The sequence below is a fragment of the Poromitra crassiceps genome (assembly GCF_964638095.1).
Source record: "Poromitra crassiceps genome assembly, chromosome: 12".
Taxonomy (NCBI): Eukaryota; Metazoa; Chordata; class Actinopteri; order Beryciformes; family Melamphaidae; genus Poromitra; species Poromitra crassiceps.
Window position 1 is genome coordinate 76,282 of NC_139632.1, and position 16,861 is coordinate 93,142.

At 43.9% G+C, this 16,861-nt stretch overlaps 2 protein-coding genes across 3 annotated transcripts in view; both read left to right on the forward strand.

The window, feature by feature from the left end:
- The first annotated feature begins 541 nt into the window (after positions 1 to 541).
- Positions 542 to 5,311, forward strand: LOC310786838 (uncharacterized protein C2orf72 homolog). 2 transcript variants are annotated; one of them, XM_083648155.1, is made up of 3 exons: positions 542 to 1,432; positions 2,736 to 2,849; positions 4,302 to 5,311. In XM_083648155.1, the coding sequence occupies exons 1-3, from the start codon at positions 673 to 675 to the stop codon at positions 4,397 to 4,399; spliced, it is 972 nt and encodes a 323-aa protein (XP_083504281.1). In that variant the 5' UTR covers positions 542 to 672; the 3' UTR covers positions 4,400 to 5,311. The 2 variants fall into 2 exon arrangements, with proteins under 2 accessions (XP_083504281.1, XP_083504282.1); XM_083648156.1 differs by having other exon boundaries at positions 542 to 1,155.
- A 746-nt stretch (positions 5,312 to 6,057) lies between these two features.
- The window catches only part of psmd1 (proteasome 26S subunit, non-ATPase 1), a 96,270-nt gene continuing 85,466 nt past the window's right edge, over positions 6,058 to 16,861 (forward strand). Inside the window, exons 1-6 of the mRNA XM_083648151.1 lie at positions 6,058 to 6,197; positions 6,617 to 6,660; positions 7,710 to 7,783; positions 9,622 to 9,791; positions 14,917 to 15,125; positions 15,893 to 16,036. Of these exons, the coding sequence (XP_083504277.1) occupies positions 6,182 to 6,197; positions 6,617 to 6,660; positions 7,710 to 7,783; positions 9,622 to 9,791; positions 14,917 to 15,125; positions 15,893 to 16,036 (657 nt within the window). The 5' untranslated portion in view covers positions 6,058 to 6,181. The remainder of the gene's footprint in view (positions 6,198 to 6,616; positions 6,661 to 7,709; positions 7,784 to 9,621; positions 9,792 to 14,916; positions 15,126 to 15,892; positions 16,037 to 16,861) is intronic.

Here is a 16,861-nt window from a genome sequence, read left to right on the forward strand (position 1 = left end):
AAAGTTGAGGCTTATGATTTTTCCTCTCTTTTGTGTCCCCCTCCCCCCCCTTTTCATTGAGAAGCCGGGCATCTACAACCTGGGAGAGAAGACAGGACTCTTCTCAATGCAGATATTGAGAATAAAGAGAGTGAACTCTGCACCCTGACATTTCATCATCCACCGCCCATCTCTCTGATATCATGTAGAACCTATAGGACCCCTACATGGAGAGAGAACAATCACAATGAGTGGATGCAGTCTTCTTGAAATCATTGTGGTTGTGGTGCTATTCTGTGCATGGACTTGAAATTATATATACAAAAAAAAACATCAGTCTGTAGATAGGTAATATTATGTATTACATTAAATATTAACTTCATTATCTTGTAAATGGCCCAGTGTTTCCTGCATGTGTGTGCTGCTCCCTAGCTCCAGATGACCCTGCCTATCAAACGCAGCAGCCAATAGGAAGACATCCTGAGCTCTAGCCCCTCCCTCCTGGTGTCTCTCCCACGGACAGAGAAGTTTTTTCTCCCCCCCTGTACCGGTCAGACAGGAAAGGCGCTAGGTCGCGAGGAGCTGTCATCCCGACGGCTAAAAAAAAGAAGTCTAGTAACGTTAGGTTGTTTAAGGCCTATGATCATAATATAGACTGTGTCCGTGCAGCTGTGATTGCGCAGCGCGGGGACGATGGCAGCAGGCCTGGAGGACACGCTGCCCGCAGAGGAGAGGGACTTTCAGACACTCCTCGCTCAGATCGGAGGTAGAGAGAGGATCTACTTGGTCAGTGATGTTTGTTCCAGAAGCGAGGGGCAGCAGCAGCAGCCGCAGGAGAAGACCGAGAAGGGCGAGGCAGGAGACGGGGTATTGCGGGAGTTGATCCGCGACATGTTTAACGGGCTGGAGCTCCACGCCGCATCTCCTCCCAGCAGCCACGGCGACACGGCGAGTGAAAAGGACGGTGGAGGCGGAGCTGCTGTCCAAATGAGTGAGCTACCTCTGCCTACGAGGCCCAAGGATTTGGGCTCGAGAGCCGAGCCAAACTGTGGATCAACGACTCCAAGGACCGCCACGTCGAGCACAAACACCTCCAGCGTGAAGCGAACAATAGACTCTCCTCTCATCATCTTCCTCTTCAGGCAGGAGTTTCTGCTCAATGGAAGTTCAAACGAGGTGTGTGTGAAAGAGATCCTCAAGGACGTGAGGGCGCGCACGAAACGCGCAAGCAGCAGTAGCGCACGGCCAGCCCTGCTTGGTTTAATATGCGCCGGACTGGAGAGCGCAGAGACGCGTCACTGCGCGCAGATGCTGGAGCGTGTGATCCGCTCCGTGTTCCGCCAACACGCACCAGAGGCGATCTGGGTGGGCAGCTTCATTCCAAAGACAGAGGCAAAGATGCTCGCCATCAAGAAACACGCCTGCAAAGTCTTGTACGCCTCTCAAACAGCAGGTGTAATACCAACTGTCTACATTTTTAAGTTTTAATTGTTTATTAGAATCCCCACAACTAGCCTACTTATTGGGGTTCACACAAAAAAATACACTACAAACATCAATACAACATGTAAGGTAGGCCTAGAGATGTTGTAGCCTACCACATGTCAGTCAACAATACCTGTAACCCATTCCAGGCTATGTGACCCATTCACCCATACCCCAGATCAGAAGTGGTTTCAAATCAGGCTTACAGGCAACAGCACAGATCAGATCCAATGCCTTTTAATAATGCGGGGGTGGGTAAAGTACTGAACATCTATAGGCTACTCAAGTAAACGTACTATTATTCCCTTTAAAAAGATGATAATGTGCGGGCTAGTGCAAAAACAAACAGCACTTGTTGATACAACCTTTCCTACCCCGGTCTTCCCTACCTACCCTTCTCTTTACCTATCTGTCCCAGAGTATAGAGAAGTAGAAAGTAGATTACTGGCTCACAGTAGAAGTACAGTTTTAAAAAAGGAACATGAAAAGTACTTGTTCCTTTAAAAAAAAACGTGTTACTTGTAACTCATTACTACCCCAGGGTCCCCACTCTGTTTTAAGGGACAGCAATTCTAATGCCTGGAACTGCCAGGGATTGAGTAGTGACTGTGTTTTAGTCAGACACGTCAGCAGGGCGGAGGCTTGCCAGCAAAACCAGATTATCTTCAACCACAGGCAACCACCAGGCACCAGACGCCGTGTCTGCTGCCTGGTGGTTTGCCTGTGGTTGAAGATATTGGTGCATGAAGGAAATTGTGAAAGGTTTCACACACATCCAAAACATTCTACAGTCAACAGACAAACCAGCAATCAGAAGAGAAGAGGAAATGGAAATGTCTGTTAAGGAATATTATTGTGATACCAGTGGAAAACAAAAATACTCTGAAGTAGGAGAATAATGTCATTCTCGTTATTGTGATATTGCAGTGATAATTTCTCACTCATAGGAGAAAACAATAGCCTACCGTAAAGAGCAAAATGGCCGCTGTAAACTCGCTGAGTATCACCGATGCACAATAGGTCCCTATAGGAATAATATACAAATATCAGAGTGATTATTTGCTTGTACTTGTAGTACAATACCCTAGTATTGTATGCACCATCAAGGCTTAGCAGGGTGCTCTTTTATGTAGGTCAGTCCATGGCACTCACAAGACCAGACATTTATGCTCCAGGCTTCAATGGCCCTCTGAACAAAAGCAGCATTGATGAAACAATCTGGTCCTTAGATACGCTGCCAAAGTGCTAAACGCCTGTTATTGCCTTTTCAGATAATAGCAGGGATGGAGGGAACCCGCTTTTCTGGCCATTCCAATGTTTGCCCTGGCCTGGGAGGAGAGGCGCCGCGAGCCAGGCCAGCAGCACTGCAGCCAGCAGGCAACGAGGTAGCCACACCATCCAACCTCTGTCTGTCTGTCTGAGCTGGGACCCTGGCGTTTCCACGACTCTTTTTCTATCCCATTAGATAGATATTGGCCATGTATCTTGCACTTGTAGGCCCATATTATTGTTTGGTGCTGTATAACTGACCACATGTGGATGGCATGACATCACTTTGAAATAGGTCCAGTGTGGCTACAACCGCATCCATCTAAAACAGGGGTGTCCAAACTTTTTTGAATGGGGGCCAGATTAGATCATGTGAAAATACCGGGGGGGGCGGCTGCTTTTCGCATTATATGGGTTATAAAAAAAACTTGAAGGATTTTGTTTACCGTCTGAAAACATGAGTTCGGCCTGCATAGTTCCTACTTGGTGCTTGTCTACAAAGCGTATGATTGTGATGTCATCTGTGGATGGCCACATAGTATATTTTGAGAGACAAGCCGAGGGGCCGCAATTGGCCCCCCGGGCCGGACTTTGGACATGCCTGATCTAAAAACATCCAACGTTAAACATCAGGTTTTGGTGTCAGTCTCTCAAAGTGAAAGAGTGACGGCTTCTTTCTAGAGCGGCCATTTTGCACCGATGTTCAACAGTCACACGGGGAGAAATCCATCATACAGGAGGAGAGAGATAAATTTCTCCAGTAGCCTCAAAAGACCAGCATGCATTGCAGGCACAAGACATGCTTGAATGGTCACTCTATTCAAGGCAGGTGCTGGACCTGAGGTAATACAGTATCTAAGAAACAATGTAACTCCCTTTTGCTACTTTGTTGTAAACATCACTTTGTCACCGGCGCTGTTAAAATGATACTGCTTGTGTGAAACAACCGTTTAGAAGCAGGCGTTGCACAGCCTGCGCTGAATTTACAGCAGGGTGTTTTTGATCTCACTATCATGGGGAAGCAAAACATGTCATGACATACTCAAACTCCCAAGGTTCCTGTCGGCACTTCTCCTGTCCTCAATACGGCACAGCCTGTGCAAAGACTGCTTCTAAATGGTTGTTTCACGCAAGCAGGATCATTTCAACAGCGCCGGTGTTCCGGCTAAATTACCGTACTGGCTTCACTAGGCGGATGATCATATCTTCGGATCTGCAATCGGAGGTCGGATACGAGTAGGAGAGCTTTTTTAACAGCATTTTCCACCTATTGAGGATTCGAACGCTGTGTGACGATGACTGCTGTACGAGAATATCTCGGAGTACAGTAAAGCAGCGTCACGTTATGGGGCTAGGAAACACCTGAACCCTGATGCAGTCAGACTGTATGTTCTTACAGTATTCTGCTACAGTCAGACTGTATGTTCTTACAGTATTCTGCTACAGTCAGACTGTATGTTCTTACAGTATTCTGCTACAGTCAGACTGTATGTTCTTACAGTATTCTCCACATGAAACCTAACCGCAGACAGAAGGCGTAACGTAACAGTGCTCTGATTGTTTTTCAGGTGACACAGGAAGTATGGAGGAAGGGATCCCTCTGAAAACCCATTCTCTGTCCGTTGGACCTCATGTGGACGGGGAAACAGCTGGAAGGGACAGTTGATATTGTGACACGTAACCTGCGGCTGAACCAACCCGCCTTGGTTTGCTGCTTTGGGCCAGACGAGAATAAATTATCCGATTAAAATGAAAAAATGATGTGTGTCAGGCTACAAAAAGTTTCTATGTTCAGCTCACTTCTCTGTCTTGACTGCCCTTGGTGAAGCACAGGGAGGAGATAATCTGGCATGGCAGCAAAACACAGTAGAGACCCTAAATACTGAGCTGAAATGAAATGGGTGCACATAAATTAGGCAAATAACACAAATACATGCATATTTTGATTCTTTCGGGGGGGGGGGGGGGGGGGCACACTGTGGACAGTGTTTTCACTGTTGAGTCACAAGCTGGCCTTACACAACATGTGGTGCTGAAGATTCATACTGCCTGTCGCCACATCGTCACACACTGTTCCATATTCTCACTGTACAGTCTACATGAAACTTGTCCTCAGGCAGAATCTGCAGGCAATGCAACCTGTTGCTGACTGAAACACTGGCTTAGATGCACTATGATGGCCACAGAGGAGTTTACCCAAGTCAATATCGAGCCATTTATAGTAGCTCACTAATCATGAAAGGTTTAGTCGAATCAATTTCAATGTAATCACACTACATATAATCAAAGTAGGCCTATATGTTGGCATAGACATGCAGTTAAGGACAATACATGCATTTCTTATTTAAACTCTTATCTCTTCCGTTTGGTCAGTTCAGGGTTGGAATAGACTGCTTATAGTAGATATTAGATCAAACCTACCATTCAAAAAGTGCAATGCTTAAATGTGAAGCATAAGAAGGTAGACTATGAATGTGAATATTGTGCCTTAGATGACCAGTATTAACACTAATAAAGCCTACCTGGAATGGAAACGGAACACTTTAACTATGATCTTGTGTAGGTGACTAGGCTGTGTACTGTGTTCATATAAATGTGGAAATAAACACAACTCTTTTCAACTTGTTTGAGTGAGCATCAATGTGTTATAAATGTCATGGAGAAAAGGGTGGTGAAAGAAACATGTTCATTACAGTCTGCTTTGGATTTGGCAAGGTTCAGGGTCAGCTTTCTCAGGGTGCCATTCTACAGCAAGGCTAGGGTGGAATACCTACTATTTCCTAAGCATTCAATAGGCCTATTCAATACAAAAAACTACTTTCCAAATTCTGAAATTGTGCATTAGAATACATTTTGGTGAACTGAAGGGGGCCCGTGAGAGCCAGTACAAGATAAACAATGATTTTTTTAAAAACTATGAATCATGCAAAGCTACTCTAGAGGAGGACAACAATAAAATCATAATTATAGTAGCAAAATATGGGCCCTTCAAAAAAACAGCTGCCTAGTATTTGGGTTGTTTTAGCCCCCCCTGTGGGCTGCACAGAAAGCACAGGCAAAATAACGGATTCATGGAATGTCGGCTTTGGAGAGAAACCTGTTCATAAACGGACATGTTTATGTAATGTATGTCTATAATTTCGGTTCAGTAATATGGAAACTTGCATGTATCTATTCGAAATAGTACTGTTGGATCAGCAGCGAGGATGCAGGGGGCTAGTATAATATATTATTTTATTATTTTCCATCTGGCACAAAATAGGTCGCCTAAATCGCAGGTCCCTTGAAGGGGACGTGCGTTATTGGACAAAAAGCTCACAGCGGCTGCGTTGTGTTGCACACACTTGTATATTTCTCTGTGCTTTCTGTTGTTTTTCTCCTAAAATCACACGGAATTTACTAGGTCGAACCGGGAACGTGGAGTTGAGGAGAGAATAGAGACCCAATCATGATAACATCTGCCGGTAAGCGGTGGATAATGTGTTTATTTGGCCAGCTTTAGGTTAACGCAATGTTAGCCGCCATTGATTTAGCTGAGTCACACAGCTAGCAGTTGTCAGTTTTTAACCGTTGATAAACAATGAGTATGTGATGGGATTTCAGAAATAAGTAACACCTTGTAATGTGTCATGGACGTTAGGTGTTGATTTTGGTTAATGTATCTTAATTACTAGCTAGTTTAAAGGGGTCTAGTAACGTTAAGCTAATGCTAGCTAACTGCTAGACTTGATCACTGCACTGTCATTCAGCTCTCAAATCTGTTGAAGTGACAGTTGAGGCTAACGTTACTTGAGAGTTTGATAACTTAACATGAGTGTTATGATATTGCAACACAATTATGACGACAACAAGAAGCTAAACGTCTTAACTTGTTCCCTTTCAGCTGGAATTATTTCACTCCTCGATGAGGAGGAGCCCCAGCTCAAGGTAAGACCCAGTGTGAATAAATTGTTTACATGCACTACTGAACAGTCACTAACTCTGATGCCTTTATAGAATAATGTATTTATTTATTGTATGTATTTATTATTTGGGCTGATGCACTTTACCTTGGTGTTTCACTGTACGTCTCAGGGAGATGCTTGTCTATATCTCGTTGTTGGAGCAATTTAACAATGACAATAAATATACTTGAACTTGAACTTGAACTTGAAATGCCACACAAGACGATGCCCTGATAGCTTGATAGGTGCCAGCTCAGCTTGATAGGTGCCAGCTCTCTGCCGTATGGAGAGAACGTCATGGCAAACTCGGTTCAGCAATCTGGTGATTTAATGAGCTCACATGGCTTGAAGTTATAGCTTTTACGTACCATCAGGGACCACTGGTAAATTCGGCATACATATGATCCACCAAGCAGCACTTATTTGAAATACTATTTAAACTTTTAGAACTGGTTCACCAAGTATTCAAAAGTCTACTAAATGAAGTTAACTGCTGATTGATCTACTGGAATTATGCCAACTTGAAGTGTGTGGCTCCTGCTGATTCCTGAAAGGTTGTACCCATAGACGTTGTACCGTAAGTCATGTTTACTGGGTATGTACATTGCCCATACGCAGGGCATATCCAATTGCCAGATTTCTGAATGTAGTTTGGTTTGGTGTGGTGTGGTGTAAGTTTTCTCCATAGAACGGAACACTCAGTGTTGTGATTTGCAGTGCAGGATGAGCAATGACATCAACCCAAGAGGCTGCCATCTTTATTGCACTATGTTTCAGGAAGGCAATGCAAGCAGCATTTACGTTGACTGTTGCATTCAGTTTGGGACAGGTTGTGTATCTTTAGTGCTACATCCCTGTAAAAAATAACACCTAATTTGACAAGCATGTTTCATGACTGCAACCTATGGTGAATATTGAATAAACTGACCTGGCTTTCATGTAATAACACATTATCATTGTCTGTAGTATTCAACAGGACAGTTCAATGCATTCAAAATGATATCTATGCAACATCTCTTTGTTCACTTGCAGGAGTTTGCTTTGCACAAGCTAGATGCCATTGTCAACGACTTCTGGGCTGAGATTTCGGGATCAGTAGACAAAATGTAAGTGCTTTTGGTGAGACTGTGTCAATATTAAATCAGGCAGCAGTAGCTGAAGGTCCCTGATTTGTTCCTCCTATTTTGCCCCTAACTGTCTACCTTAGGGAGAGATAATCACTTTTATTCATGGTAGCTCAACGAATTGGACTCTGTTCATAAGTGACGACACATTACAAAAGAGGCTTGACATGCTACATCACGGATACTCAACTTGCTTTGCCCGGGGGCTACTTTTATAAAATGATAGGAGGCCAGGGGCCAGTAATATACAAACATTGATATGAATTTGTCTGTAGCGGATTGTAGGTTTTTGGGGTGTCAGCCGGAGTTTAGTCTGACAATTTTGTGCACACAGGATAGTTAAGTTAAGTAGATATAGGTGCCTGGGTGGCGAGCAGACAGCGGTATTTGACAATTTAGCTGGAGCTCAGTCAAACTTTATTTCACGTTAGTTTTCATTGTGAATTAGAGAATGGTCGGGGGCCACTCTGCGCCCTATCGCGCGCCGCAAGTTGAGTATCACTGTGCTAGATAATACATGGGCAAAATGCGGCCCCAGGGCCGGACCCGGCCCCTGGACCATCTCAATACGGCCCCCAATGTCCTCAAAGAAAATCAAAACAACCCCCAAAAACTCAATAAAAGGCAAAATTATGTTAGTAAATCCTATCAGTGTTGGCATGTATGATGTCCAATGTGTGGCCGTTCGCTTACTTTATGTGACAGTATGGCCCTCTGAAAAAAACTTTTGCCCACCCCTGTGCTAGATGCAGGACAAAAACATAGCAGGGCCTAATGTAACAGAGGTGAGCGGGGTATTTGGTGTACAGAACGTAACAGAGGTGAGGGGGGTATTTGGTGTACAGAACGTAACAGAGGTGAGGGGGGTATTTGGTGTACAGAACGTAACAGAGGTGAGGGGGGTATTTGGTGTACAGAACGTAACAGAGGTGAGGGGGCTATTTGGTGTACAGAACGTAACAGAGGTGAGGGGGGTATTTGGTGTACAGAACGTAACAGAGGTGAGGGGGCTATTTGGTGTACAGAACGTAAGAGAGGTGAGGGGGGTATTTGGTGTACAGAACGTAACAGAGGTGAGGGGGTATTTGGTGTACAGAACGTAACAGAGGTGAGGGGGGTATTTGGTGTACAGAACGTAACAGAGGTGAGGGGGGTATTTGGTGTACAGAACGTAACAGAGGTGAGGGGGCTATTTGGTGTACAGAACGTAACAGAGGTGAGGGGGGTATTTGGTGTACAGAACGTAACAGAGGTGAGGGGGCTATTTGGTGTACAGAACGTAACAGAGGTGAGGGGGGTATTTGGTGTACAGAACGTAACAGAGGTGAGGGGGGTATTTGGTGTACAGAACGTAACAGAGGTGAGGGCGGTATTTGGTGTACAGAACGTAACAGAGGTGAGGGGGGTATTTGGTGTACAGAACGTAACAGAGGTGAGGGGGGTATTTGGTGTACAGTGGGGCAGTAGTCCTAGTTTGTAGTACAAAACAAAATCACAAGGATCTTCCCGTGTAGTAAAGCTCACAGGTGTGTAAAGTTAGGACGGCTTGTTTAAGAGGGTAATTGCCTTGGGGATGAAGCAGTTGCAGTGGAGGGTGGTGATGAAGGCAAAGGAACAGTCTGCAGAGGGTGTGATGTTGAAGTGGAAGGTTTCTTAAGCAGGACACTGCTAGCTGCTCTGTGGCTGAACCCGCCGTCTGACCCGTGTCTGTGGGAAGGCAAAACGTACATTTCCTCCCCTCTGATCAATAGAATGTCACAAAGTCTTTCACCAGTTTCTGTTTTGACAATCTCATGAAACTGCTTCCTGTCTCCTCACAGCGAGGTCTTGTATGAGGATGAGACGTTTCAGAGCAGAGAATTTGCCGCCCTGGTGGCCTCTAAGGTCTTCTACCACCTCGGAGCCTTTGAGGAATCCCTGAACTACGCTCTGGGTGCTGGAGATCTCTTCATTGTCACAGATGACTCTGAGTATGTGGAGACGATCATTGGTGAGCGATCAAACAAAAACACTTCAACTTGTTTACCTGACTTCTTTCCTTGCCTAGAGCTTCTTTTTTTAGATGTGACCGCTTTGTGTTGATGCTGCTCCTCTGACCCTTAGCAGTTTTGGTTAAAAGCCTTAAAGCTGACCTTTTGTGCTAATTTCCAGTTCTATATTTTATTATTATTTTATTCTGGGACTCCACTAGAGTAGCTTTGGATCATTCACAGTTCAAGAGACTCCTTATTTATCTTATACTGTCCCTTCATGGAGGCCCTCAGTTCAGCCCCTTTCTGTCTGTCCGTTTGACTCTTTAGCTGACGGCAGAAACTACTGTGGAAAAGAGTGGGAGACTAGTGTCAATCAAAATGTTAACATCTCTAAAACTACACTATCACTTTATTTTGAAATTGTGAGTAAGAGCAGAAGTAGCTGCATGGTTTTATGTATATATGTATATACTCTATATATATATATACACACACTTTAAAACTGTGACAGTTCGCACACACACATATACTAATTATATATGTGTGTGTGCGAACTGTCACACACATTTTTTGTAACAAGTACGGCCTGTCACTTCTGGTGAGAGTGACATTTAACATCACACACTCAAGGCTGGTATGGTTGAACAGTGCCAGGGGGCTGCTGGAGCAATGGCCGATATAAGGTCATCAGGGTCTATCTGACCTCACCTAGACCCTGTGTTCTCCTTCAACTCTTGTAACCTCTCGTTCAGAGCAGTTGAAGTCCTGTGATTTTTGCTAATGGGGATAACTTTCACATATGTTTACCTCATTATTTGAAACTTTGGCCAGGTTTAATATAGGGGTGTCAACCGATAACCGTTTAACTGATAACCGACCATTTCAATGTTAACCGATTATACTATCAGTGAAGTGTTGCGCCAACTTCGCCAGGCAACTTCGCCAGGCAGGGGAATGCATTAGGCTATAAATAGTACGTTTTAATCTTGTCGGTTAATGAGCGTTGGTTGTCGCTCAGGAAAAACAATCATTCTCGCCATCTCTAGTTTAATATGAACATCCAACATTGTAACAGTATATATGACACAAAATATGTAAAAGCATAATAGGTCCCCTTTAATTTGAAATAAGACGAAGTGTCTCCACTTCAGCATGTAAACTAACCCAGGTATTTGAATTGGATAAACCCAGCGGTGAAATTGATGAAATTTCTGAAGTTGATTTGAACTGCATAATGACATTCAGGAGTGAAATACAGCACTTCTTTTCATCCCCTTTTGTTTGTTGTTGCTAGCTAAAAACATCGACCACTACACCAAGCTGCCATTTTTGTTTGTTGTTGCTAGCCAAATGCATCGACCACCACACCAAGCTGCCATTTTTGTTTGTTGTTGCTAGCCAAATGCATCGACCACCACACCAAGCTGCCATGTTTGTTTGTTGTTGCTAGCTAAAAACATCGACCACCACACCAAGCTGCCATTTTTGTTTGTTGTTGCTAGCCAAATGCATCGACCACCACACCAAGCTGCCATGTTTGTTCGTTGTTGCTAGCTAAAAACATCGACCACCACACCAAGCTGCCATTTTTGTTTGTTGTTGCTAGCCAAATGCATCGACCACCACACCAAGCTGCCATGTTTGTTTGTTGTTGCTAGCTAAAAACATCGACCACCACACCAAGCTGCCATTTTTGTTTGTTGTTGCTAGCCAAATGCATCGACCACCACACCAAGCTGCCATGTTTGTTTGTTGTTGCTAGCTAAAAACATCGACCACCACACCAAGCTGCCATTTTTGTTTGTTGTTGCTAACTAAAAACATCGACCACCACACCAAGCTGCCATTTTTGTTTGTTGTTGCTAGCTAAAAACATCGACCACCACACCAAGCTGCCATTTTTGTTTGTTGTTGCTAGCTAAAAACATCGACCACCACACCAAGCTGCCATTTTTGTTTGTTGTTGCTAGCCAAATGCATCGACCACCACACCAAGCTGCCATGTTTGTTCGTTGTTGCTAGCTAAAAACATCGACCACCACACCAAGCTGCCATTTTTGTTTGTTGTTGCTAGCTAAAAACATCGACCACCACACCAAGCTGCCATTTTTGTTTGTTGTTGCTAGCTAAAAACATCGACCACCAAACCAAGCTGCCATGTTTGTTTGTTGTTGCTAGCCAAATGCATCGACCACCAAACCAAGCTGCCATTTTTGTTCGTTGTTGCTAGCTAAAAACATCGACCACCACACCAAGCTGCCATTTTTGTTTGTTGTTGCTAGCTAAAAACATCGACCACCAAACCAAGCTGCCATGTTTGTTTGTTGTTGCTAGCCAAATGCATCGACCACCACACCAAGCTGCCATTTTTGTTCGTTGTTGCTAGTCAAATGCATCGACCACCACACCAAGCTGCCATGTTTGTTCGTTGTTGCTAGCTAAAAACATCGACCACCACACCAAGCTGCCATTTTTGTTTGTTGTTGCTAGCTAAAAACATCGACCACCACACCAAGCTGCCATTTTTGTTTGTTGTTGCTAGCTAAAAACATCGACCACCAAACCAAGCTGCCATGTTTGTTTGTTGTTGCTAGCCAAATGCATCGACCACCACACCAAGCTGCCATTTTTGTTTGTTGTTGCTAGCTAAAAACATCGACCACCAAACCAAGCTGCCATGTTTGTTTGTTGTTGCTAGCCAAATGCATCGACCACCACACCAAGCTGCCATGTTTGTTCGTTGTTGCTAGCTAAAAACATCGACCACCACACCAAGCTGCCATTTTTGTTTGTTGTTGCTAGCCAAATGCATCGACCACCACACCAAGCTGCCATGTTTGTTTGTTGTTGCTAGCTAAAAACATCGACCACCACACCAAGCTGCCATTTTTGTTTGTTGTTGCTAGCCAAATGCATCGACCACCACACCAAGCTGCCATGTTTGTTTGTTGTTGCTAGCTAAAAACATCGACCACCACACCAAGCTGCCATTTTTGTTTGTTGTTGCTAACTAAAAACATCGACCACCACACCAAGCTGCCATTTTTGTTTGTTGTTGCTAGCTAAAAACATCGACCACCACACCAAGCTGCCATTTTTGTTTGTTGTTGCTAGCTAAAAACATCGACCACCACACCAAGCTGCCATTTTTGTTTGTTGTTGCTAGCCAAATGCATCGACCACCACACCAAGCTGCCATGTTTGTTCGTTGTTGCTAGCTAAAAACATCGACCACCACACCAAGCTGCCATTTTTGTTTGTTGTTGCTAGCTAAAAACATCGACCACCACACCAAGCTGCCATTTTTGTTTGTTGTTGCTAGCTAAAAACATCGACCACCAAACCAAGCTGCCATGTTTGTTTGTTGTTGCTAGCCAAATGCATCGACCACCAAACCAAGCTGCCATTTTTGTTCGTTGTTGCTAGCTAAAAACATCGACCACCACACCAAGCTGCCATTTTTGTTTGTTGTTGCTAGCTAAAAACATCGACCACCAAACCAAGCTGCCATGTTTGTTTGTTGTTGCTAGCCAAATGCATCGACCACCACACCAAGCTGCCATTTTTGTTCGTTGTTGCTAGTCAAATGCATCGACCACCACACCAAGCTGCCATGTTTGTTCGTTGTTGCTAGCTAAAAACATCGACCACCACACCAAGCTGCCATTTTTGTTTGTTGTTGCTAGCTAAAAACATCGACCACCACACCAAGCTGCCATTTTTGTTTGTTGTTGCTAGCTAAAAACATCGACCACCAAACCAAGCTGCCATGTTTGTTTGTTGTTGCTAGCCAAATGCATCGACCACCACACCAAGCTGCCATTTTTGTTCGTTGTTGCTAGTCAAATGCATCGACCACCACACCAAGCTGCCATGTTTGTTCGTTGTTGCTAGCTAAAAACATCGACCACCACACCAAGCTGCCATTTTTGTTTGTTGTTGCTAGCTAAAAACATCGACCACCACACCAAGCTGCCATTTTTGTTTGTTGTTGCTAGCTAAAAACATCGACCACCAAACCAAGCTGCCATGTTTGTTTGTTGTTGCTAGCCAAATGCATAGACCACCAAACCAAGCTGCCATTTTTGTTTGTTGTTGCTATCTAAAAACATCGACCACCACACCAAGCTGCCATTTTTGTTTGTTGTTGCTAGCTAAAAACATCGACCACCAAACCAAGCTGCCATGTTTGTTTGTTGTTGCTAGCCAAATGCATCGACCACAACACCAAGCTGCCATTTTTGTTCGTGGTTGCTAGCCAAATGCATCGACCACCACACCAAGCTGCCATGTTTGTTCGTTGTTGCTAGCTAAAAACATCGACCACCACACCAAGCTGCCATTTTTGTTTGTTGTTGCTAGCTAAAAACATCGACCACCAAACCAAGCTGCAATGTTTGTTTGTTGTTGCTAGCCAAATGTATCGACCACCACACCAAGCTGCCATTTTTGTTTGTTGTTGCTAGCCAAATGCATCGACCACCACACCAAGCTGCCATTTTTGTTTGTTGTTGCTAGCCAAATGCATCGACCACCACACCAAGCTGCCATTTTTGTTTGTTGTTGCTAGCCAAATGCATCGACCACCAAACCAAGCTGCCATGTTTGTTCGTTGTTGCTAGCTAAAAACATCGACCACCACACCAAGCTGCCATTTTTGTTTGTTGTTGCTAGCCAAATGCATCGACCACCACACCAAGCTGCCATTTTTGTTTGTTGTTGCTAGCCAAATGCATCGACCACCACACCAAGCTGCCATTTTTGTTTGTTCTTGCTAGCTAAAAACATCGACCACCACACCAAGCTGCCATTTTTGTTTGTTGTTGCTAGCTAAAAACATCGACCACCAAACCAAGCTGCCATGTTTGTTTGTTGTTGCTAGCCAAATGCATCGACCACCACACCAAGCTGCCATTTTTGTTTGTTGTTGCTAGCCAAATGCATCGACCACCACACCAAGCTGCCATTTTTGTTTGTTGTTGCTAGCCAAATGCATCGACCACCACACCAAGCTGCCATTTTTGTTTGTTGTTGCTAGCTAAAAACATCGACCACCACACCAAGCTGCCATTTTTGTTTGTTGTTGCTAGCCAAATGCATCGACCACCACACCAAGCTGCCATTTTTGTTTGTTGTTGCTAGCCAAATGCATCGACCACTACACCAAGCTGCGGGTGGAGAACGCCGAGCTGCCGGAGGATGAGGAGAAGAAGAGCATCGACCCGCGCTTGGAGGGCATCGTCAACAAGATGTTCCTGCGTTGCCTTGACGACCACAAGTACAAGCAGGCCATAGGCATCGCCTTGGAGACCCGGCGCCTCGACATCTTTGAGAAGACCATCCTGGAATCGGTCAGTTGGCCTGCTGTTACCACTTCATGGTTGATTGGCATGCTGACTGCACGACTGTCCACCAGAGCTGTTGCGTGTAAATTGAATGTTCATAAAATTTTTCGGAATGCTCCGAATTCACAATATCGTGTACACAACTTCCCATGCCGTAAACAACACATCATATGCATGCCGCTACCATGAACTCATAAGTTCCATTTGATGGCAGCATAACACATTGGAGACAGCTTATGGTAGTGAAATGAACATTCAATTAATGTGCAACAGCTCTGGTGGAGATTCCTGCAGTCAGCATGTCAGTTGCACGCTCCCTCACAACTTGCAACATCTGTCATTGTTTTGTGTGATAAAATGGCACATTTTAGAGTGGCCTTTTATTGTGTCCAGCCCAAGGCACACCTGTGCAATAATCATGCTGTTTATTGAGCATCTTAATATGCCACACCTGTCAGGTGGAGGGATTATCTTGGCAAAGGAGAAATGCTCACTAACACATTTGTGAACAACAATTGAGAGAAATTAGCCTTTTCTGTGCATAGAAAAAGACTTGGATCTTTTATACAACTCGTTAAAAATGGGAGCAAAAACAAAACTGTTGGCGTTGATATTTTTTCAGTATATTATGTTGCAGCGATTACTCTATTTCTGTTATAATGATCATTTGAGTCTCAATCTGAGTACTTAGCAGTTACTCTGCCCTTTTTCAAGGTCATTCCTTGTCATAAAACAAAGCAATAATGATTGTGTTTTGTTCTCCTCTTGTGCAGACGGATGTGAGTGGCCTTCTGGCCTACAGCCTGAAGGTGTGCATGTCCCTGATGCAGAACAAGAAGTTCCGTAACGAGGTGCTGCGGGTGCTCGTCAAGCTCTACATGAACTTAGACAAGCCTGACTTCATCAACGTCTGCCAGGTAACCATCACACCACAACACCCTTTCTGCATCATCTCCCTGACTCTTATACTTTACCTCACACTTCTTTATCCACCTTATTTTTGAATGCCCCACTGTAAAAAATAATTGTGGGAACAAGGTCCGGTTTAACGTGACTTATTGTTGCAGCTCGCCATTTCCTTTGTTATACTTGGCTGCAGACCCGAATTATAAACCGGAAACTGGAGTACGTTATAAAAGTTATAAATATAGTCACGTTATAAACAACTAACCAACGCTGGGGGTCCGTATGGAAACAGTGTTACTCGAAATGGTTAAAAGTTAGTAAATCAATTTGGTCATTCAGTGGCATTTTACTGCCATGTAAAGTAACTATTACGCTAGCCGCTAGCATTAGCCACAGTAGCCGACTACCCACAATGCATTACATTATCCCAGCACCCGAACGACACGGCTGTAGAGCAGAATGGCTCTGCGTTAAAATCCTCATAGATGTTTTTTTTGTCAAGTTAAAACCATAGACTGTAAAATAGGGATGGGCATTTTTAGCAAAAACACTATTCGAAATTCGCTGGCCAAAGTCGACTTTTAATCGAAATTCGAAAATAAATAAAAAAAATGTAAAAAAATTAAAAATGTAAAAAAAAAAAAAATCAATATATATATATATATATATATTTTTTTTTTTGTGAGTTAAATGTTGCATTGTCTCCCCTGATTCTAAGTATAGTCGAATCGCTTGGTTTGAGCAAGTAAAACAATTTTTATAAGCATTTTAAGCAAGGTTTATGGAAAAATGAATGGCGGATGAAATCCCATGAAGAGGGAGAGGTTGCTTATAAA

Excerpts from the sequence above, each read along its gene's own strand:
- LOC310786838 (XM_083648155.1), top strand. The coding sequence starts at position 673 with ATGGCAGCAGGCCTGGAGGACACGCTGCCCGCAGAGGAGAGGGACTTT. Across the intron at positions 1,433-2,735 it reads GTACGCCTCTCAAACAGCAG|ATAATAGCAGGGATGGAGGG; the intron begins GTGTAATACCAA and ends TTGCCTTTTCAG. Across the intron at positions 2,850-4,301 it reads TGCAGCCAGCAGGCAACGAG|GTGACACAGGAAGTATGGAG; the intron begins GTAGCCACACCA and ends ATTGTTTTTCAG.